This window comes from Chelonoidis abingdonii, chromosome 14 (genome assembly GCF_003597395.2).
Source record: "Chelonoidis abingdonii isolate Lonesome George chromosome 14, CheloAbing_2.0, whole genome shotgun sequence".
NCBI classification, from domain to species: domain Eukaryota; kingdom Metazoa; phylum Chordata; order Testudines; family Testudinidae; genus Chelonoidis; species Chelonoidis abingdonii.
The window spans coordinates 36,397,919-36,420,122 of record NC_133782.1 but is presented as its reverse complement, the minus strand read 5'-3'; the positions used below and the strand labels follow the sequence as shown (position 1 = coordinate 36,420,122).

The 22,204-nt window shown below is 41.6% G+C and overlaps 2 protein-coding genes and 1 pseudogene across 2 annotated transcripts; all 3 read left to right on the top strand.

Moving 5' to 3' along the window:
• The first annotated feature begins 3,832 nt into the window (after window positions 1-3,832).
• Window positions 3,833-4,795, top strand: LOC116824990 (olfactory receptor 6E1-like; annotated as a pseudogene).
• A 7,466-nt stretch (window positions 4,796-12,261) lies between these two features.
• Window positions 12,262-13,224, top strand: LOC116824992 (olfactory receptor 6E1-like). Its single transcript, XM_032780667.2, has one exon. The coding sequence runs from the start codon at window positions 12,262-12,264 to the stop codon at window positions 13,222-13,224; it is 963 nt and encodes a 320-aa protein (XP_032636558.2).
• Window positions 13,225-19,964: 6,740 nt separating this feature from the next.
• LOC116824993 (olfactory receptor 6M1-like) lies at window positions 19,965-20,930 on the top strand. The gene has a single exon (XM_032780668.1). It carries the CDS (start codon window positions 19,965-19,967, stop codon window positions 20,928-20,930), a length of 966 nt encoding a protein of 321 aa, XP_032636559.1.
• Window positions 20,931-22,204: the final 1,274 nt, after the last annotated feature.

Sequence of the window (22,204 nt, the reverse complement as noted above, 5' to 3'; positions counted from 1 at the left end):
CTAAATGAAGTACTTTGCACTAGTCTTCACTAAATTTCATCTTGTTGAATTCAGACCAATTTTCTCATTTGTCAAGGTCGCTTTGAATTCTAATCCTGTCACCTAAAGTACTTGCAGAACATTAAAGCTTGGTGTTGTGATGGTATCTCCCATAAGGCTTTATGGAAATATACTTAGAATGTGCTTGATGTACATATACCATGTAACATATCTCTGTAAAGGCTATGATCTACTGAATCTATAATCCTATTCATCTGCATGTATCATTTTTTTTTATTCAAAGTTATGAATGTTCTGAATGTTGGTTGAGTGCTGGCTTGATTTCTAAATAACGTTAGTAGAGCATTTGGTCAGTTCCTGGAGAAAGGAATGTTGAAATTAAGTACCTAATCAAGAAATACTTAAAGGACAATGGATCTTGGAATGCTCCAATCCACATAAGAAGTCTACTGGAGGACATTCAAGGTAGCATGTAAACAATGGATGCTATCTGAAAAAACTGTGAGTCATGCATGGACATGTGACTTGCCCAAGTGACTCCTAAACTCCATCTTGGAGCTGGACTTTGCATAGGATTGAGGAGGGGGTCTCCACCCACAAGAGAGAGTCTATTTAAACCCCTGCCTTCAGCTGGCTAAAAAGGGAGCCTCTCCACCCCCCAGGATACTTGAAAGAAACTGGAATAAAGGACAGCAACTGCAGGGGGTGTGAGTGATTGCTGGACCCAGGCTAATAGGAGATTAGTCTGTAAAAGGGAGCATTCTGGAACTGGTGAGAACCTTATCTGCATTCAGTCTGATTAGACATAGATTTGTGCATTTAACTTATTTTTTGCTTGGTGACTTACTTTGTTCTCTCTGTTACTACTTGAAACTACTTAAATCCTATTTTTTGTGTTTAATAAAATCACTTTTTACTTATTAGTTAACTCAGAGTATGTATTAATACCTGGGGAAGCAAACAGCTGTGCATCTCTCTCTATCAGTGTTATAGAGGGTGAACAGTTTATGAGTTTACCCCGTATAAGCTTTATACAGGGTAAAATGGATTTATTTGGATTCAGACCCCATTGAGAGTTGGACATCTGGGTGTTAAGGACAGGAACACTTCTGTGAGCTGCTTTCAGGTAAATCTGCAGCTTTGGGGCAAGTAATTCAGACCCTGGGTCTGTGTTGGAGCAGACAGGTGTATCTGGCTCAGCAAGACAGGGTGCTGGAGCCCTGAGCTGGCAGGGAAGGGAGGGGTAGAAGTAATCTTGGCACATCGGGTGGCAGCTCCCAAGGGGGGTTATGTGATCTAACCCGTGACAGGCGTCATCTGCAAATTTTATAGACACACTTTCTACTCCATTATACAAGTCAGTGAAAATAATCCCAGCACATCCCTCATCCTGCGTCACTTCCTGCAACCCGCATTGGCCTGGAGTGGTGAACAGCGGCCCGTGGGATCCACAATCAGCCAAACCTGCAGATGTGGCAGGTAAACAAACTGGCCCAGCCTGCCAGGGTGTTTATCCTGGCAGGCCACGTGCCAAAGGTTGCCAATACCTGTTTTAGAATATGAGCAATAGAAAGGTTTTCAAAAAGGGCAAAGAACTTCATGCGTGTTTAAGAGTAATATTTTTCAGTTTCCTTTCACAGCACGATTCCAAACGATGATGGAAATAATCATAAAAAAATGAAGTTGGAAAATTTAAAAAAGCTGAATTAATCACCCAATTATACCTGAACAGTTTATGGTAGGATTTTCAAAGATCCCTATGGGATGTGAGCACTTAAATCCCATCGAAAGATCATGGGAACTCTGCATCTAACAGACTTAGTCTTCTTAAAAATCTGAGAGTTAAAGTTAATCATATTTTTGTTCAATTTGATCATGCATCTCAGGTTGTCCTAGGAGATTTCGTGTCTCTGGTAATTTCCCACTGGCGCTGCAAGACCTCAGATGAAAACATTACACTTTCAAAATGTTATTTATAAAGTGAATGAAGGCAAAGACCTTCTCCAGATGCACAGAGAAGGAGAAATTCTGAGAGAGCAAGAGAGACAGAGAGATTTTCAGAGAAAGAGAGAGGTGTTTTCTTTTGTTTTTCTAAATAACAACATCCATTGCTCAGCCAGTCTGGAAAGGTAAAGATATGAAACTATGGTATGGCTATTCCTTGCTTGTCCCATGGTTCGTAATTCATAGATTAAAAGGCTAGAACATTGTGATCATCTAGGCTGGTCTCCTTTATAACACAAGCCTTAGAAATTCCTGGTAAAATTCCCTAGAGCAGATCTTTTATATAAAAACATTCAATCGTGATTTAAAAATGGTTAGCGATGAAGTCTCCACCATAACCCTTGGCAAGTTTTTCCAATTATTAATTATCTTCCCTCTTAAAAATGTCCACCTTATTTCCAGAGTGACTGTGTTTTGTTTCAACTTCCATCCAATGGATCGTTTTATGCCTTTCTCTGCCAGAGGGAAGAGCCCACTTGCTTCCCAACTTCGTACTTTAGACTTTAGACTCTAATCAAGTCAGCCCTTACACTTTTTCTTAAGCTAAATGGATTTAACTCTTTGAGTCTATAGGGCTTGTTCAAATTGGTTTTTAGCTACTGCATTAGTTATGTCACTGCTATGAAAAGGGATACAAGGAACGTTTTTGAAAAGTAGCTCAAATGGTGGAGCAATAGAAGATAGCAGTGAAATTCAGTCTATTTAGATTATTGTAGAAAAGATTCAGAGATGAGCCACAAGAATGATTAAAGATTAGGAAAGCATTCCTTAGAGCGTTATACTTAAGGAGCACAAAATTCTCAGCTGAACAGAGAGAAACTTAAAGGGTAACTTGATCCTAGTGAGTAAGTATCTACATGGAGAACCAATATTTCAGTGTAGCGGAAAAAGGTTTAACAAGGATAGATAACTTTAAGTCAAAGGTAGAGAAATTCAGCGTGGAATTGAGGTGCACATTTTTGACTGGTAAGGGGAATTAACCATCTGAAGAAGTGTGTTGGTGGATATTCCAGAGCTGTTAATTTTTAAATCAAGATTAGGTGTTTTTCTAATAGATGGGCTCTAATTCAAAAGGCATTATTTTGGGGAAGTTAAATGGACTAAGTTATATAAGAGGTCAGACTAGATGACCATAGATTCCAGGGCCAGAAGATACCACTATGACGAGTATGTTGTAAAGAAAACTCTCCAAACGAATCTATTCCGCTGCATGCTTAGACTCAGAGGCTTGGGCTCCTGGATGGCTGATTTGGATTTTTTTAAAATTTATTTAAAAGGCCATCGGTTGTCTGCAGAGGACAGAGGGAACTGGATCAAAGAGATTTTTCAGGGAGCTGGACCCTGATCAGGAAGGGAATTGCTGCCAGACGCTGATAAAATCTGGCTTTACTAGTGGTATGAAAATAGAAGGTGAGCGAATCCTATGTCTATATTTGTTTGCTCAGGCTAAAGACAAGGTTACCAGTTTTTCAAACACAGAACTCAGAGACTCAGTTTGTCAGTGGGATTTAAAATGACCTGCAGGGCACTTGAAATAGAATTATGAAAACCCCACTTCCTTTATTTACCTGAGAGGAACAGTCGAGGAGTAAAGGGGCTGTAGTACCAAATTTGGGGTGCTGCTGCTGAAAAACAGGGTGTTCCCAGGGAGGAGCAGCTTGTGGCAACAAGTTAGGAGATTAATAGAAGAGTTATTAGGTAAAATCCTATGTCATATGCTATTGACAGAGTCAGGAGATTACAGGCTTCCATCTAATTTTAATATCCAAGAATCTGTGCAAATGGAGTGCTAGTATTTTCACTGTTACTTTTTCTACAGACAAGGCTGATGTTGGACGTGAAGGAAAAAAATGGAACGGCTGTGTTTGAATTCATCTTACTGGGATTTTCCAGCTTTGGTGAGAAATTGAAGATTTTCCTCTTCCTGATTCTTCTCCTCATCTAACTGATCACAGTGACAGGCAACGTGATCATCATTTTCATAGTGTGGGTGGATCGCCGACTCCACTCTCCCATGTACTTTTTCATCGCCAATTTGTCCTTCTTGGAAATCTGGTTCACCTCGGTCACGAGCCCTAAGATGATGCTGAACTTTGTGTCAGTCAGTAGAACCATTTCACTGAATGGCTGCATGGCCCAGACCTTCTTCTATTTCGCCTTAGGTGTAACAGAGTTAGCTCTCCTAGTGGTCATGTCCTTTGATCGCTATGTTGCCATCTGCCGCCCTTTGCAATACACCACCATCATGAAGCAGAGACTCTGCATCCAACTAGTGCTTGGCTCATGGGTGGGAAGTTTCACAGTTATGAGTTTACGGATGCTCCTGATTTTGAAATTGAGATTCTGTGGACTAAATGTGATCAACCATTTCTTCTGTGACAATTCTCCCCTCTTCCAACTCTCCTGCACTGACACCAGTGGGGTTAAAAGAGTGGATTCCATTTTGATCTCAACCATAGTGCTGAGCTCACTATGCCTGACCATGTTGTCATATGTGAGCATCTTATTCTCTATTCTCCGAATCCCAACAGCCACAGGCAGACAGAAAGCTTTTGCTACCTGTGGCTCCCATCTCACATCTTTGGCTATTGGGTATGCAAGCTGCATTGTTTTGTATGTCAGGTCTTCAGGAAATGCCTCCTTGGATGTCAACAAAGGGGTGGCTCTGCTGAACACTATACTGTACCCTTTCCTCAACCCCTTCATCTACAGCCTCAGAAACAAGACTGTGAAACTCGCCCTGAGAGAAGCGTTTAGGTTGAGCACTGCAAAGTTGTTCCCCAATCTGTGACATGCTTCCAAATAGATAAAAGAAAAGCAATGGAGGGATAATAGAAAGGCATGAATCTATCTGCTAATGTGTAGCCAAGTTATGTGTAATGATTCACATGGTGTTTTTTTATAAACAAAGTTTCAATGAATGTTAGTGTTCAAGGAAATGGTAAGAGTTATTAAGCCGTTCTTGAAAGTGCTGAATTGTCAGACCCTGGAACTCAATGCGCAATGATCCACAGAACTCAAACTTCATTGAGAGTAGCAGAGTAAACTTCCTTTAATTACGTGACTCTCAGTAGCACTTGGCACTAGGGATCTATACGCCACTTCTTTAGTTATCACTGCAGCTTCTGAAAATTTCACAACACTTTTGTGGGGTAGGACAACGCTGTCTGAATTTTTTATATCTAAATAACTAAAGAAAGGGTATAAGAACTGAATTGCCTAAGGTCTGACAAAAAATCTGTGGCTGACCTAGGCTCTGAAGTCAGGATTTTTGAGTCCAAGTCTTGCTCACCAATCCAATGGATCAATATCCTAGTCTATAGAGAGAAACATGCAATAGCTTACTATCTCTGAGGTGAGAGTTCAGATTTCCATCCTGTCTACCAGTAGCAGTAGAATGTTAGTCATGGTATGGAGGTTTCTCAGATACAGAACAAATTGTTAGAGAGAGATTCTTCAACTGCAGGTCCTCTGAAAGACACCTGTACAACTCCCAGCTTCAAATCAGGCCAAATAGTGATTGGAACCTGAGCCTCTCCAGTTCCAAGCCATAATCCAAGACATTGGCCTCTAGGATCAATGCCGTTTTTCTTTCTAGAATTGACCAACAACACTATCCTGAACAGCAAAGCTGTTTCATAATAAATGACAAAAGGTGTTGGTTTCATTCTGATGCAGAAGAAGAACACATTTTGGATCCATGAAATGTAGGTCTAGATTTCCCATCAGTGCCCCCATCTTCCATTCTCATTGTACCAGACTGACTAAGCATTTCAGATGCTCTAAATTTCACATTGCTTTTCTGTTTCACCCATAGTAATAAGTACTGTGAGGAAAAAATATATTCACACTTACACTTGAAATCTGGAACACTAATAATTAATCCTCAAAAGAAGAAGGTGCTGAAATGAAAGCACCAATTCTCTTATGTATCAAGGTGACGTTGAATTCTAATTCTGTCCTCCAAAGTACTTGCAACACCTCCTAACTTGATGCCATCTACAAATTATATAGATGCACTTTCTACTGCATTATATCCACCCTTTGCTACCATGTGATGGGTCAGAACCAGACACGGTACTCCAGCTGAGGCCTCACCAGTGCAAGTAGAGTGGGACAATTGCCCCCAATTTCCTATGACAGCTCTCCTGTTACTAGTCTCCAGAATGATATCATCCTTTCTAACAACTGCATCACATTATTGACTCATATCCAGTTTGTGATTCAGTATTAGCGCCAGATACTTTTCAGCATTTCTACCCCCTAGCCAGTCACTCCCCATTTTGGAGGTCTGCATTTGATTTTTCCTTCCTAAATGAAGTATTTTGCATTTCTCTTTATTGAATTTCATCTTGTTGAGTTCAGTCCAATTTTCCAATTTGTCAAGGTTGTTTTGAATTCTAACCCTGTCCTCCAAAGTACTTGCAACACATCACGGCTTGGTGTCATCTGCAAATGTTATAGAGATATTTTCTACTCCATTATGCAAGTCATCAGCAAAAATAATGACCTGTACCAAAGCCGGGGCTGCCCCTGGAGACTCCACTAGATACTCTCTCCGAGTTTGTCAGCGAACCACTGATCACTACTCTTTGGATATGGTCATTCAACCAGTTGTGCTCCCACCTAGACCCCATTCCCCTAGTTTGCTTATGAGTATGTCTTGTGGGGCTGTGTCAAAAACCTTACTACAATCTAGATAGATCCTGTCTACTGCTTCTCCTCTATCTACAGCAGGGTTTCTCAAAGAGGGGTCTCTGCTTGTGTAGGGAAAGTCCCTGGCAGGATGGGCCGGTGTGTTTACCTGCTCCGCCCACAGGTCCGGTCGATCGCGGCTCCCACTGGCTGTGGATCACTGCTCCAGCCAATGGGAGCTGTGGTAAGCAGCGTGAGCCGAGGGACTTACTGGCCGTCGGTTCCAGCAGCTCCCACTGACCTGTAGCAGCAATCCGCGGCCAGTGGGAGCCGTGATCAGCAGGACCTGTGAATGGCACAAGTAAACACACTGGCCTGGCCCGCCAGAGGCTTTCCCTACACAAGCGGCGACCCCTCTTTGAGAAACCCTGGTCTACAGGGACACTAAACCTCTCAGAGAAGGAAATTAAGTTTGTTTGACAAGATCTGTTCTTGATAAATCCACGCCAGCCATTCCTTATTTCACTAGTGTTATCTCAGTGCTGGCACTTGGATTATTTAACAAGTTGTTCCAATATCGGTCCAGGCGTTGAAGTGAGGTCGACTGGTGTACAATACTCTTGGTTTGCTACATTCCCTTTTTTAAAAAGTAACGTATTATAGACAGTTGCCCTTCGCCCATTCTCTGGGAGACTGCACCGAACTTCCTCAGTCTTTCTGTGTGTGACGTGGCGCAGCTGCGGTTTGTTCCGCAGCGGGGCTGTGGGATATCCCACTGCCTCGCTCTTAGTAGCCTTAAGCCCAGTCCCTAGTCAGGGCCAGGCAACAACCAACGTAAGTCACTGCACTCAGGCCTGTAGGCAGGGCTGAGCAGCAAGCACAGTAAGTCAAGAGGCTCAGGCCCTCAGGCAGGGCTGAGCAGCAATAGCAGGTTTCGGCCTGCTCAGGCCAGGGAAGGGGGCAGTCTGCCACCCTTGGACAGGTGGCAGGGGGGACGCAGGCCCTCCCACTCCACTGCGTCCCGGCCCGGGGCCCTAGCAGCAGCGGGGAGTCGCTGCTGTCAGTGGGATCCTGGCCGCAACACACTGACATGGGTTCTGGCAGTGCTGCAGCCAGACTGGGGTCGGCTACCCCAGGCCACTTCCACTCTCCCCCTCATCGAGTACTTGAATCGTCGTGGTGTCAGCAGAGGGGTCAACCACCATCGGCTCCTCGGGGTAAGTGTTCACGGGTGGGCTCAGTGGGTCCTTGGGGTAGCTGGTGAAAGGCAGGCTCGGCTCCTCCTCGGGGTACTGGCACAGGGCAGACTCGGCTCCTCCTTGGGGTAGCTGGAGCGGGGCGGTCCCGGCCAGTCCTCCTCGGGGTCGCTGGTGCGGGGCAGACTCGGCTCCTCCTCGGAGTAGCAGGACTGGGGCGGTCCCGGTCAGTCCTCCTCAGGGTCGCTGGCACAGGGCAGACTCGGCTCTTCCTTCGGGTAGCTGGGGTGGGGTGGTCCCGGCCAGTCCTCCGTGGGGTCGCTGGCGCGGGGAAGGCTCAGCCAGTCCTCCTCAGGGTAGCGAGCTTGGGGCAAGCTCAGCTGGCCGGGCGTGAGCGTCGGTGAGCAGGGGCCGCAGACCTCTGGCTGCTGCGGGGGCTGGGGCCCCACTGAGTTCTGCAGGTCAGCTTTTGTACTTCCGGATCTGCGCCATGACCTCTGAGGGGCGGGCGCAGGCCCCAATGGGGTTGGGAAAGGTTCGTCCTGCAGTGGGGCTGTGGGATATCCCACCACCTCGCTACACTGTGCATCTTTGGATAAAAACCTGTTCTGTGTTATCGGCCTCTAAAATATCCCGTGAGCAGTCTGCTATTAGAACAATATTCCCATCTGATTTGCTAAAGGGAATGTCATTCTGTCCCATCTCAATATCAAGTGATTCACCTTGAAAAATGGCACAACACACATACAGAAGCTCAGAAATAGAAGTGAGTGACCTTTCGTGGGTGAAACTATTTTTGGTCTCAAATGCACGTTTAGCAACACATACAGGTTTTGCAAATTCATGTTGGTTTCACTGAAGTGTATTAGCCATTTATTTAAAAAAAAATCAAAATGTCTCATTGCAGCATTTTCCACATGAAATGTTTCTGTTCTTCAGTGCAAAATTCCATTGCTTTGATTTAAAAAAATAGAAAACATTTTATGGGGTCAATATTCAAAGCTATACACTTCAATTTTTTATTTGCCCCAAAAGAAATGTGCAGGTTTTGTTTTTTTTATCATTTGCATTCACTAAACTTTTTTTTACCATTAGTTTCAAGTTGCACCAAAAATTATTTTTATTTTTTTCAGTTACCAGCTATCTGCAAAAACCATTATTCACACACTTATACTCTCAAATAAACATTACTCTGTCATTCCACCTACAATCTATTTATTTTAGAACATGATCAACAGAAAAGTTTTCAAATGGGTAAAGAACTTCATGCATGTTTAAGAATAATATATTTCAGTTTCCTTTGACAGCATGATTCCAATCTCTGATGGAAATAATCATGAAAAAAATGGAAAGTTGCAAAATTCAAAAAAGTTGAATTTATCACCCAGTTCTCCCTTAAGTTTATGGTGGGATTATCAATAATTCATAAGGGATTTGAGCACCTAAATCCCATGAAAAGATTATGGGAGCTCTGCACCTAACTGCCTTACTCATCTTAAAAATCTTAGCCATAAAGATGACCGTTTTTGTGTTCAATTTGATCGTGCATTTCAGGTTGTCCTAGGAGATTTCTTGCATCTGGTAATTTTCTATTGGTGTTGCCAGTCCTCCGATGAAATCATCACACTTTCAAAACTTATTTATAGAGTAGGTGAAGGCAAAGATTTTCTCCAGATGCACAGAGAAGGAGAGATGCTGAGAGAGCAACAGAGACAGAGAGAGATTTTCAGAGAGAGAGAAAGGTGTTTTCTGTTTCTTTTCGAAACGACAGCATCAATTGCTTGGTCAGTCTGGAAAGGTAAAGATGTGAAACTATGGTATGGCTATGCTTATGCTGTTCTGTGGTTCATAAATTCGTAGATTAGAAGGCTAGAAGGGAGCTTTGTCAACATCCAGACAGGTCTCCTTTTTAACACAGGCCATAGAAATTCCCACTAAAAATTCCCAGAGGAAAAAATGGTCACTGACGGAGACTCCACCATAATTCTTGGTAAGTTGTTCCAGTTGTTAATTATTTTCCCTCTTAAACATGCACATCTTATTTCTAGAGTGAATTTGTCTCGTTCCAACTTCCATCCTATGGATCACGTTATGCATTGCTCTGCTACGTGGAAGAGCCCACCTGCATCCCAAATTAATATGCTAGACTCTAACCAACTCATCCCTTACACTCCTCTTGGTTAAGCTAAATAGATTGAGCTTCTTCAGTCCACATGGCTTGTTCAAGTGGGTCTTTAGCTACCACATTAGTTATGTCATTGCTGTAGAAAATGTGTACAAAGGTAAAATTCAGGAAGGTAGATGTAGTGCTGGAGCAATAGAATATAATAGTGAAGCTCAATCTATTTAGATTATTTAAGAAAAACTACATACATGACTTTTTCATAGCATACAAGTGCCTACTTAGGGAAACCAGTTCTGATAGTAGAAGACTCTTCAAACTATCAGAAAAAGGTATCCAGTGATTTGCAGCTGAGGATAGGGAAATTCAAACATGAAGAATGGTGCACATTTTTAAGGTGAGAATTATTAACTATTGGGACAATTTACCTACAGATGTGTTGGATATTCCATCACATAAAGACTTTAAATGGAGTTTGAGTATCTTTTTGAAAGATATTCTCTACTTCAGCCACAAGTTGTGGACTTAACTGAGAAATTACTAGATACAATTATATGGTTTGTGATGCTGAAAGCAAATTAAATCTTTTTTTGGCAACTAATTGGTTGTTTGCTCTGAGGGTGGTGACATGAAAAGCAACTGGGGGATTTGTGAGGGACTGACCTTTTTATTATAATCCTGATGCAAACAAAATAAAATGTACAGACTATATTTGGGGTCATCAAAAGATTCAGTTTCTGTGCTCAAATGCTGTATTAAATAGGCTTATTGTTATCATTGATAAATATTTTACTCTTTCTAGGAAATATAATGGGATTGTGAATATTTTTTACTTTGATTAAGGGTTCGCCCACTTTGAAAGGCTGAAGAATATTGCTTCAGGTCAAGCATAAGTGTGAAGATTGGACTATGTTAACTTGAAATTGCATTGTGTGAGATGTACTATTATAGAACAAATCTTAAGGAAAACTGACTGAGAAGACTGAGAGGTCATGGTGAATAATCAGTTGAACATGAGCACCGAGATCGGTCCTGTGGTCAAACATGTGAATGGTGTCTTTGGGTATAAACACGGGGAGTCCTGAGAAGGAGAAGAGAGGCTGTTTTTCCTTTGTATTTGGCTCTGGTGCAACCGCTGCTGGAATACTTGTGTCTAGTTTTGGAGTGCACAGTTGAAGAAGGATGTTAATAAATTGGGGAGGTTCAGAGATGAGTCACAAGAATGATTAAAGATTTGGAAAACATTCCTTAGAGTGTTATATTCAAGGAGTACAATATACTCAGCTTAGCAAAGAAGTAACTTGATCACAGTCTGTAAGTCCCTACATGAAGAATAAATATTTCAGCATAACAGAAAAAGGTATAACAAGGTCAAATGACTGGAAGTCAAAGCTAGAAACATTCAGACCACAAAAAAGAGGCACAGTTTTGAAAAGTGAGGGGGAATTAACCATCTGAACAATTTACAATTCTCCAAACACTAGTAGTTTTTAAATGAAGTTTAGGTGTTTTTCCAATAGATAGACTCTAATTCAAAATGTATTATTTTGGAACATTCAACAGCTGGAGTTATATATGTTGTCAGACTAAATGATGAGAGTGATCAGAGAGGTTCCCTCAGGCCCTGGAACCTATGATGGAGAAAGTTGTAAGAAAAAAAAAAGTCCAAAAAGAATCTGTGCTGCTGAATGCTCAGACTCACAGAGGCTTGGACTCCTGGATGGCTTATTTGTTTTCATTCATTTATTTAAAGGGTCACCGGTTGTCTCCAGAGGACAGGGGGAGCTGGATCAAAGAGGTCATTCAGGGGCCTGGAGTCTGATCAGGAAGGGAATTGCTGCCAGACTCTGATAAAATCTGACATCACTAGCAGCGTGAAACTAGAAGGTGACCAAATTCTTTGTCTATATTTAAGTTTGGTCAGGTAAATACAAGATTACTGTTTTTTCAAACAGAACTCAGGGTCACAGTCGGTCAGTATTTTTTTAAATGACCTGCAGGGCTCTTGAAATAGAATTATGAAAAAAACGGCACCTTTTATTTAGCTGCAAGCATCAGTAGAGGAAGTTTAGAGGGGTCAAAGGGCTGCAGTACCAAATTTGGTGTTGAATAAGGGTGTTCCCAGGGAGGAGCAGGTCATGGCAACAAGTCAGGAGATTAACAGAGGAGTTACTAGGTAAAATCCTATGTCATATTAATATGAACATAGATTAGAAAATAACAAGGTTCCATCTGGCATTAATATCACTGTATCTGTGAAAATGCCTTTTATTTTCACTGTTGTTCTTTCTACAGCCCAGGCTGATGTCGGACATGGAGGATAGAAATGAAACGGATGTGTCTGAGTTCATCCTACTGGGATTTTCCAGCCTTGGTGAGAAACTGAAAATTTTTCTTTTCCTGGTTCTTCTCCTCATCTACCTGATCACAGTGACGAGCAACGTGGTCATCATTTTCATACTGTGGGTGGATCGCCGACTCCACTCTCCCATGTACTTTTTCATCGCCAATTTGTCCTTCTTGGAAATCTGGTTCACCTCAGTCACAAGCCCTAAGATGATACTGAACTTCATGTCAGTTAACCAAACCATTTCATTCAATGGCTGCATGGCCCAGTCATACTTCTATTTCGCCTTGGGTGTTACAGAGTTCTGCCTTCTAGTGGTCATGTCCTTTGATCGCTATGTTGCCATCTGCCACCCTTTGCAATACGCCACCATCATGAAGCAGAGACTCTGCATCCAACTGGTCCTTGGCTCATGGGTGGGAAGTTTCACAGTTATAAGTTTACGGATGCTCCTGATTTTGAAGCTGAGATTCTGTGGGCTGAATGTGATTGACCATTTCTTCTGTGACAATTCTCCCCTCTTCCAACTCTCCTGCACTGACACCAGTGGAGTTAAAAGGGTGGACTCCATTTTGATCTCAAACATAGTCCTGAGTTCATTATGTTTAACCATGTTGTCTTATGGAAGCATCTTCTTCTCTATTCTGCGAATCCCAACAGCCACAGGCAGACAGAAAGCATTTTCAACCTGTGGTTCCCATCTCACAGCTTTGGCTGTTGTCTATGGAAGCTGCATTGTTTTGTATGCCAGGCCTTCAGGAAGTTCCTCCCCGGATGTCAAAAAAGGGGTGGCTCTGCTGAACACTGTACTGTACCCTTTCCTCAACCCCTTTATCTACAGCCTCAGAAACAAGACTGTGAAACTCGCCCTGAGAGAAACCTTTAGTCAGAGCACAACAAAGTTGTTCCCCAATCTATAATGTGTTTCTGGATAGACAGAAGCAAAGCAACCAAATGATAATGAATGAGCATGAGTCAATCTGCTAATCTTTAGCCCAATTATGTCTAATAATCCTTTCTCCATCTGTATGTTCTATGAATAAATGGTCAGTGCATTTTATTTTTCATGGAAATAATCAGAATAAAGAAATCTTTCTTCAGAGTGCTAAACTGTCAGACAATTGCCATCAATGTGCAGTTATCCACGGATCAAACACATCACAGATAGTAGCAGGGTGAACTTCCTTCAGGCCACACCACTTTCAACAGGACTCGGGTATCACATATGCAATACTTCAGCTGTGGCTTCACCAGTGCTGAGTAGAGTGAGGGCAATTAGCTGCTCGGTTTTACCTACAAGACTCCTATTGTTACACCTTAGAATGATATTAACATTTTTCTCAGTTGCCTTGCATTGTTGACTCATACTGAATTTGTGAGCTGCTGTAACCCCCAGACCTACCACCCAGCATTTTATATTCCCCATTTTGTAGGTGTGCATTCAGTTTTTCTTTCCTAAGTATAGAACATTGTAATTGTCTTTCTTGAATTTCATCTTGTTGATTTCAGACCAATCCTCTGCCAAAGTCATTTTGAATTCTCATCCTGTCCTCCAAAGTGCTCGGAACCCCTCACGGCTTGGCATCATCTGCAAATTTGATAAACATTCTGTGATCAAAGTTATTAATTAAACTAATGACTAGTACCAGACAGAGGACTGACACCTTCCCATTCCACAGTGAACTATTGGATGGTTTAAACACAACAAATCCTGCATCTTGGCAGGGGGTTAGACTGGATGACCCTTGTGAGTCTGTGATTCCATAACTACTGTGAGTCTGTGATTCATAGCTACTCTTTTCGTATGGTTTTCCAACCAGTTGAGCACCCACCTAATAGTAACTTCATCTAAATCACATTTCTGTAGTTTTCTTCTGAGACTGTAATGTGGGACTATGACAAATGCATTATTAAAATCTAATGTAATAATGTCCCCCATTCATTAGGCCAGTAACCTCCTCAAGGATAGAAATTAGTTTGGTTTGGCCTGATTTATTCTTGACAAATCCATTCTGGCCAGGCCTTATAACTGTGTTATTCTCTAGGCGCTTACACATCAGTTGTTTAATATTTTTTTCCAGTAGCTTTCCAGGTACTGAAGTTAGGCTGCCTGATCTATAATTCCTTGCTCTCATTCCTTCCCCTTTTTAAAGATGGTTTCTATGGCTACCCTTTTCCAATCCTCTGGGACATTGCAGAATCAGTTGTCCAGATCTCGAAAGTGGCTTGGAAAGTCTTAGCAATAGTGTAGATGAGCAGGGCCAGGGCAACCATTTAGGTAACCTAGGCGGTCGCCTAGGGCGCTAGGATTTGGGGGGCGCTGTTTTCTTTAACCACCGCGGCCGGATCTTCGGCCACCCCAGTTGCCGCCGGCATTTAGGCAGACGGAGCTGGGGCAGGGTATCGACGGGAGGGCCACCTGCAGCAAATAAGGGGGGGCGGCAGCATGCAGGGGAACTCCCCACCCCAGCTCACCCCTGCCCCACCTCCTCCCTGAGCACGCTGTGGCTGCTTCACTTCTCCCGCCTCCCAGGCTTGCAGTGCCTAAGCTGATTGGCGCCGCAAGCCTGGGAGGCGGGAGAAGTGAAGCAGCGACAGTATGCTCGGGGACAAGGTGGGGCAGGGGTGAGCTGCTTTACTTCTTCCACCTCCCAGGCTTGTGGCGCCAATCAGCTTAGGTGCCACAAGCCTGGGAGGCGGGATAAATGAAGCAGCCACGGCGTGTTCGGGGTGGAGGCGGAGCAGGGGTGAGCTGGGGCGTGGTGGTGCCTCAGGGCAGAGGGTGGCGGGTGGGGAGCTGCCGCAGGGGAGGCGCCTCAGGGCAGAGTGGGGGAGCTGCCACGGAGGGGGGGCACATCAGGGTGGGGGCTCGAGGACAGGGGAGGGTGCAATGTGGAAGTTTCGCCTAGGGCACGAAACATCCTTGCACTGGCCCTGTACATGGGGCCTAATAGATATACCTGAGATTTCTTATACTCAGAGAAAAGCTATAGAATCTTCTTAGATTATGATTGTGTGTGTGTAATGAATGTTCAGGTTAGCATGCCCCATAGCGAAACCCCAACACCCCATGAAACTCAAATCATTATTATGACAATAAAATCAGTTGTCTTGACTGGTGTTGCCTGTCTCTGGATGGACGTCTAGTCTCTTTTCTTCCTTGATCTTGACCTCTAAGATTATACTGGGAGCAGTTTCCTATTAGAAGAATATTCTAAATTTCCCATTTGATTTGGTAAAAGGCTAAAATGAAATTCCTATCTCAATATCAAGAAATTCACACACAAGCCTGGTATAATACATACAAATGCTCATAAATGGAGGGGGGTGAACTTTTTTGGCTGAAACACTCTCTGGTCTAAAATTCTGATTCAGCAACACTGAAAGATTTTGCAAATTCATGTTAGTTTCACTGAACTGTGCCAACCACATTTTAAAAAAAATCAAAATATTTCATTGCAACATTTTTCAAGAGTTGTTTTTCAGCACAAGCGACATTTTTGTCTCAATTTCCTTTGCTTTAAAAAAAAACATAGAAAATAATTGAATATCTCCAAGACTGAAACCATATATTTCAGTTTTGTCATTTGATTCACAATAAATTTGTTTTGTTTTTTCACTTTTTAATTCACCAATTTATTGAAATGAATTTTTGGTTCAATCTAAATCAGCGTTTCTTTTTCAATTGCCAGCCATATATGAAGTTGTTAAACACAGAGCTACACTCGCAAATGCACACTGATTTGCCATTCCACTTGCAATCTGTTTATTTTAGAGCATAAATTAGTAAAAGTGTTTGCAAAAGAAGTAAAGAATTTTGTGACTATTTAAGAATAACATTTTGTCTGTTACCTTTCACAAAATGATTCCATACTTTGATGGAGAAATCATGGAAAAAAATCAAAATTTGAGAAATTCACAAAAGCTGAATTAATCACTGAGTTCTGCCCTAACAGTTTATGATAGGATTTCCATGTTTCCTAAGGCATTTGAGCACCTGAGTGCAATGTAAGTAACATGAGAGCACTGCATCTAACTCCCTTAGTCTTTTTAACAATCTTAGCCTTAAAGATGACCATTTCTGTGTTCAGTTTGATCATTCATTTCAGATTGTCCAAGGAGATTTCTTGCCTCGGTAATTTCCCATTGGTATTGCCAGGTTTCAAAGGAAATCATAGCATTTTCAAAACCTTATTTACAGAGTGTGTGAAGGCAAAGTTTTTATTCACCAGATGGACTCAGCAGGAAAGATGCTCAGAAAGCAATGGAGAGAGAATTTCAGAAGAAGAGAGGTGGGTTCTGTTTCATTTCTAAACGACAGCATCCAATATTCGGCCAGTCTGAAAAGATGAAGATATAAAATTATAGTGTCTACAGCTATGCTTTGATGTTCCATGGCTCAGAAATTCATAGATCAGATTGCCAGAAGGGACCATTGTGATCATCTGGGCCAGTCTCCTCTCTAACACTGGCCCTGGAACTTCCCAGAAAAAAATTCCTAGAGCAGATCTTTTAGAAAAAAAAATCTAATCTTGATTTAAAAATGGTCAGTGATGGAGACTCCACCACAGCCCTCAGTAAGTAATTTCAATTGTTAATTATCCTCACTTTTAAAAAATTATACTTTTGTTTCCAGTCCCAAATTCTTCTAGCTTCAACTTGTGGCCAATGGATCTTGTAACAGCTGTCTCCCCCTGTACCTTTGGCTGTAATCTAGTCACCCCTTCAACTTCCCCTTTTTAAACTAGAGAGAATGAGCTCCTTGTGTCTATCGTTAGGTGTGTTTTAGTGATCTTCAGCTGCTCCGTTTGCCTTGTCACTGCTGTTGAAAAGGGGAATAAAGGAAGGATTGAGGGAAGGGAAGGTGGAGCTATAGAATACAGTGGTGAAGTTCAGTCTATTTAAATTATTGAAGACAAGGTTCAGAGATGACTTGATCATGATTTAGAAGTGCCTACATGGGGAAGAGATTTCTGACAGTTGAGAACTCTTTAGCCCAGCAGAAAAAAGTATCCAGTGGTTTGAAGCTGAAGAAAAACAAATTCAAGCAAGAAGTAAGGAGCACATTTTTAAGAGTGAGAGTCATTAAGTATTGGGGCAATTTACCTAGGGATATAGCAGATATTCTGTTAATTGTAGTCTTTATGTTGAGTTTGGAGCTCTTTCTAAAAGATATTCCCTACTTCATCCACAAATTGTGGGATTAATGGAGAAATTACTAGACAAACTCCTATGATTTATGGGATGGCTGAGAGCAGATTAGATCTGTGTTTCTAAACAGATGGGTGTTGTTTCTGGGAGTCTTGACATTAAAGCCATGGGGGTGGGGAGGCACTGAATTTTTTATTACAGTCCTGACACAAAGCAAATCAAATTTCCAGAATAAACTTGGGAGTAGTAAAAACCTTCAAAGTTTCTGAGATCAAATGTAGTACTTGTATTCAGTAGGATTATCACTGTTAACATTGATAGCAGTTTTACTCTTTATAGTAAATGTAATGGGATTGTGAACATTTTTACTTTGATTAATGATTCACCAACATTAAAAGCCTGAAAAACACTGCTATAGGTCAACCATGAGTCTGGAGAAGGGACTATGTTCACTCAAAATTGCATTGCATGAGATATTGTTATTAGATGTCTTAAGCAAACTTCACTCTGAAAAAGACTCAGAGGTCACAGGAAATAATCTGCCGAACATGAGCTCCCAGTTCAGTGATGTGGCTAAAAAAGTCTAATGCAATCCTCGGGTGTGAAAACAGGAATACTGAGAAGGAGAAGTGGGGTGTTTTTCCTTTCCATTTGGTGCTGGTGCAACTGCTGCTGGAATCCTGGATCCAGTTCTGCTGCCCACAGTTGGAGAAGGATGCTGATAAATTGGTGAGGGTTCAGAGATGAACCACGGAAATGATTAAAGCTTTGGAAAATGTTACTGATTGTGATAGACTGAAGGAGTTCAATATAATTATCTTAACAAAAAGAACTTTAAAAGGTAACTTGCTCACAGTCAATAAGTACCTACATGGGGAACAAATATAGTCTAGCAGAAAAAATGTAGAACAAGGCCAAATGACTGAACATGAAGGCTAGAAAAAATTCAGATTGGAACCTAAGGTGTACCTTTTTTAACAGTGAGGGGAATTAACTATTTGAAAACTCATCAAGTCTGATGGTGGATTCTCCATCACTGGCAATATTTAAATCAAGTTGGGATGTTTTCCTAAAAGATAGAATCTTGTTAAAAGAAATTATTTTGAGGAAGATCAATGGCAGGAGTTATACAGGCAATGAGACTACATGAACTCATTGGTCCCTTCCAGAAGAAGGAATCTATAATGGAATTACATTGCAAAACAATGACATATGCTTCTGGGTGCTCAGCGACACAGAGGCTTGGATGCCTGGATGTCATGTTCTTTTCACTGTTAGCTTTTTTGACTGCCGCTGCACAAAGATGGCAAAGTTCACAAACGAGTCTAGATTACATAAGATAGTTAAGTCAATTACATAAGATAGTTACAAAAGGCTCTGACAAAACAGGGTGATTTGGAAACAAAATGGCCGATGAAATTCAATGTTGAAAAATGCAAACTAATGTATATGAGAAAACATAATCACAACTTCACATGCAAAATGATAGAGTCTAAATTAGTTATCACTCAAGAAAGAGATCTTGGAGTCATTGTGGATAGTTCTCTGAAAACATCTACTCAATGTGCAACGGCAGTCAAAAAAGTGAACAAAATGTTGGGAATCGCTGCCAAAAGGATAGATAATAAGATTGCAAATAACATAATGCGACTATATAAATACATCTTTTCTACGATGGGGCGACCAGAACTGCCCATAGTGCTCTAGGAGTGGGCATATTATGTATTAGAAATGGAAAATGTACAGAGAAAGGTAACAAAATAATCATGGGGTGTGGAACAGCTTCCATATGAGGAGAGATTAAAAAGACTGAGACTCTTCAGCTTGGAAAAGAGATGACTATGGAGGGATATGAGAGAAGTCTAGAAAGTCATGAATGGTGTGGAGAAAGTGAATAAGGAAGTGCTATTTACCTGTTCATGGAACGCAAGAACCAGGGGTCACCTGATGAAATTAATAGGCATCCAGTTTAAAACAAAGAAAGGAAGTAATTCCTCACACAACACACAGTCATCCTGTGGAACTCATTGCCAGGGGATGTTGTGAAGGCCAAAAGTATAACTGGGTTCAAAAATGTTTTAGATAAGTTCCTGGAGGATAGGTCCATCAAGGGCTATTAACCAAGATGGTCAGGGATGCAATCCCATGCTCTGCGTGTTTGAGCCTCTGATGGCCAGATGCTGAGAGTGAATGACAGGGTATGGATCACCCAATAAGAGCCCCCTGTTTTGTTCATTCTCTATGAAGCACCTGGCTTTAGCCACTGGCAGAAGACAGTATACTGGGCTAGATGGACAATTGGTTTGATCCAGTATGGTTGTTCTTATGACAACAAATTACAGGATTGATGGAGGAGTTATTAGGTAAAATCATGTCATCATATATTATGTACAAAGTGGGGCTCGAAGATCACAAGGGTTTCATCTGGCTTTAAAATCTATGAATACACGAAAATGCCATTCACTTATTCTCATATTTACTCTTTCTACAGACAACCCTGAAGTCAGACATGGAGGAAAGGAATGAAACGGCTTTGTCTGAGTTCATCCTACTGGGATTTTCCAGCCTTGGTGAGAAACAGAAGATTTTCCTCTTCCTGATTCTTCTCCTCACCTACCTGATCACAGTGATGGGCAATGTGGTCATCATTTTCATAGTGTGGGTGGATCGCCGACTCCACTCTCCCATGTACTTTTTCATCGTCAATTTGTCCTTCTTGGAAATCTGGTTCACCTCGGTCACAAGCCCTAAGCTGATGCTGGACCTTCTCTCCATCAGCAGAACCATTTCATTCCATGGCTGCATGGCCCAGACCTTCTTCTATTTCACTCTTGGGGCTACGGAGTTCACCCTTTTAGTGGTCATGTCCTTTGATCGCTATGTTGCCATCTGCTGCCCTTTGCAGTACGCCACCATCATGAATCAGAGACTCTGCATCCAACTGGTCCTTGGCTCATGGCTGGGAAGTTTCATAGTTATAAGTGTACGGATGGTCCTGATTTCAAAGCTGAGATTCTGTGGGCCGAATGTGATCAACCATTTCTTTTGTGACAACACACCCCTTTTCCTATTGTCCTGCACTGACACCAGTGGGGTTAGGAGGGCAGACTCCATTTTGAGCACAACTATAGTGCTGAGTTCATTATGCTTGATAATGTTGTCGTACGTGAGCATCTTCTTCTCTATTCTGCGAATCCCAACAACCACAGGCAGACAGAAAGCTTTTGCTACCTGTGGATCCCATCTCACAGCTTTGGCTCTTGTCTATGGAAGCTGCATTGTGTTGTATGCCAGGCCTTCAGGAAGTTTCTCCTTGGATGTCAACAAAGGGGTGGCTCTGCTGAACACTGTACTGTACCCTTTCCTCAACCCTTTTATCTACAGCCTCAGAAACAAGACTGTGAAGCTCGCTCTGAGAGAAGCCTTTGGTCGGGGAACAAAAAGTTGTGAAATGCTTCTGGATAGCTACAGGTAAAGCAACAAAATGATAATGAGAAGCCATGAGTCAATCGGTTAATGTCTAGTACAGTTCTGTGTAATAGTCCTGTCTCCATCTGTATTTTTCATAAATAAACATTTAGTCAATTCCAATGTTCATGGAAACAATTAAAATAATTTTGCATTTCTTGAAAGTGCAGAACTGTCAGACATTTGAGATCAATGTGCAATTATCCACAGAACAAATGCAGCATTGAAAGTAGCAGAGCAAAGTCCAAGACTAGCACACCAATCCTCTAAAACTGATTTTCCTTCCTAACAAAATTCAGGATAGTAAGAACAAAAGCTGAGCTTTTCATATGAGCTAAGGAGTTTAGGTGCCCAAATTCCAATGAATCTTAATGTAGCTGTGTAACTTAAGACCAAATTTTCAAAAGAATTTAGGCACCAAAAAAACAAGTATATATCTAGTGAGATTTTCAGAAGCGCCCGGGCACTGAACTACCATTGATTCCCAGTAGGCATCTATCTACTAATCAATTATTTTCCCACTGAACATCTCTATGGGATGGAAAATAGAATTTCACCCAGTAATTCTGTGCTGGGCACAATACTTGTGTTTGAGTTACAAAATATGTCCTTTCGGAAGTCATCCAGTCTTTTTTATACCCTCCAAGAGTTGGAGAATTTTTTACATTTTTATGCTAGCTTAAAGAGCCCTATGGTATCTGACTAACTTCTCCTTGTTATGGTAGGTTCAGTTCTCTTTCTCCTTTCTAGGAACATAAAAGCAGCATCCAACAATTGGTGAAAAAGCATGAATCAGTCTCCCAATGTTAAGTTAAATTCTTTGACATTACAATCTTTTCTCCACTCATATTGTTTCTAATGACTGTTCTGTAAAACATACCAGGAGATGAACCAGAATCTGTCTATCTCTGTAACGTTCTGTCAGTCTGGCAGGGTAAGTAGATTTCAGGCTTTTCTAAATTCCTGTCTCTTAGTCCATAGTTTAGAGCCAGTCTTGCTCTGTTGTTAAGAAGTCTGAATTACTCTCACACAAATCACCTTAGAGAATTGAAGCCTGTTTTACTGAAAGGTTGAATATTCTTCATGACACTGAAGTTCTTCCTCATATTATTTTGGAAAAATACAAATAGGCTTAATCATGAGTTGTGTTTAAATTGAGCAATGAATGTGAAAACTGCTACCAACTTTTCATATTTGTATATCAAGCTATGCTATTCATTTAGAGGAGATTTAAAACAACACCTAGGGGATTTAGAAGCACAAGTCTCATTGAAGGTCAGT

What these genes read in the sequence shown, in the direction of transcription:
- LOC116824992 (XM_032780667.2), top strand. Translation starts at nt 12,262, where the DNA reads ATGTCGGACATGGAGGATAGAAATGAAACGGATGTGTCTGAGTTCATC.
- LOC116824993 (XM_032780668.1), top strand. Translation starts at nt 19,965, where the DNA reads ATGGAGGAAAGGAATGAAACGGCTTTGTCTGAGTTCATCCTACTGGGA.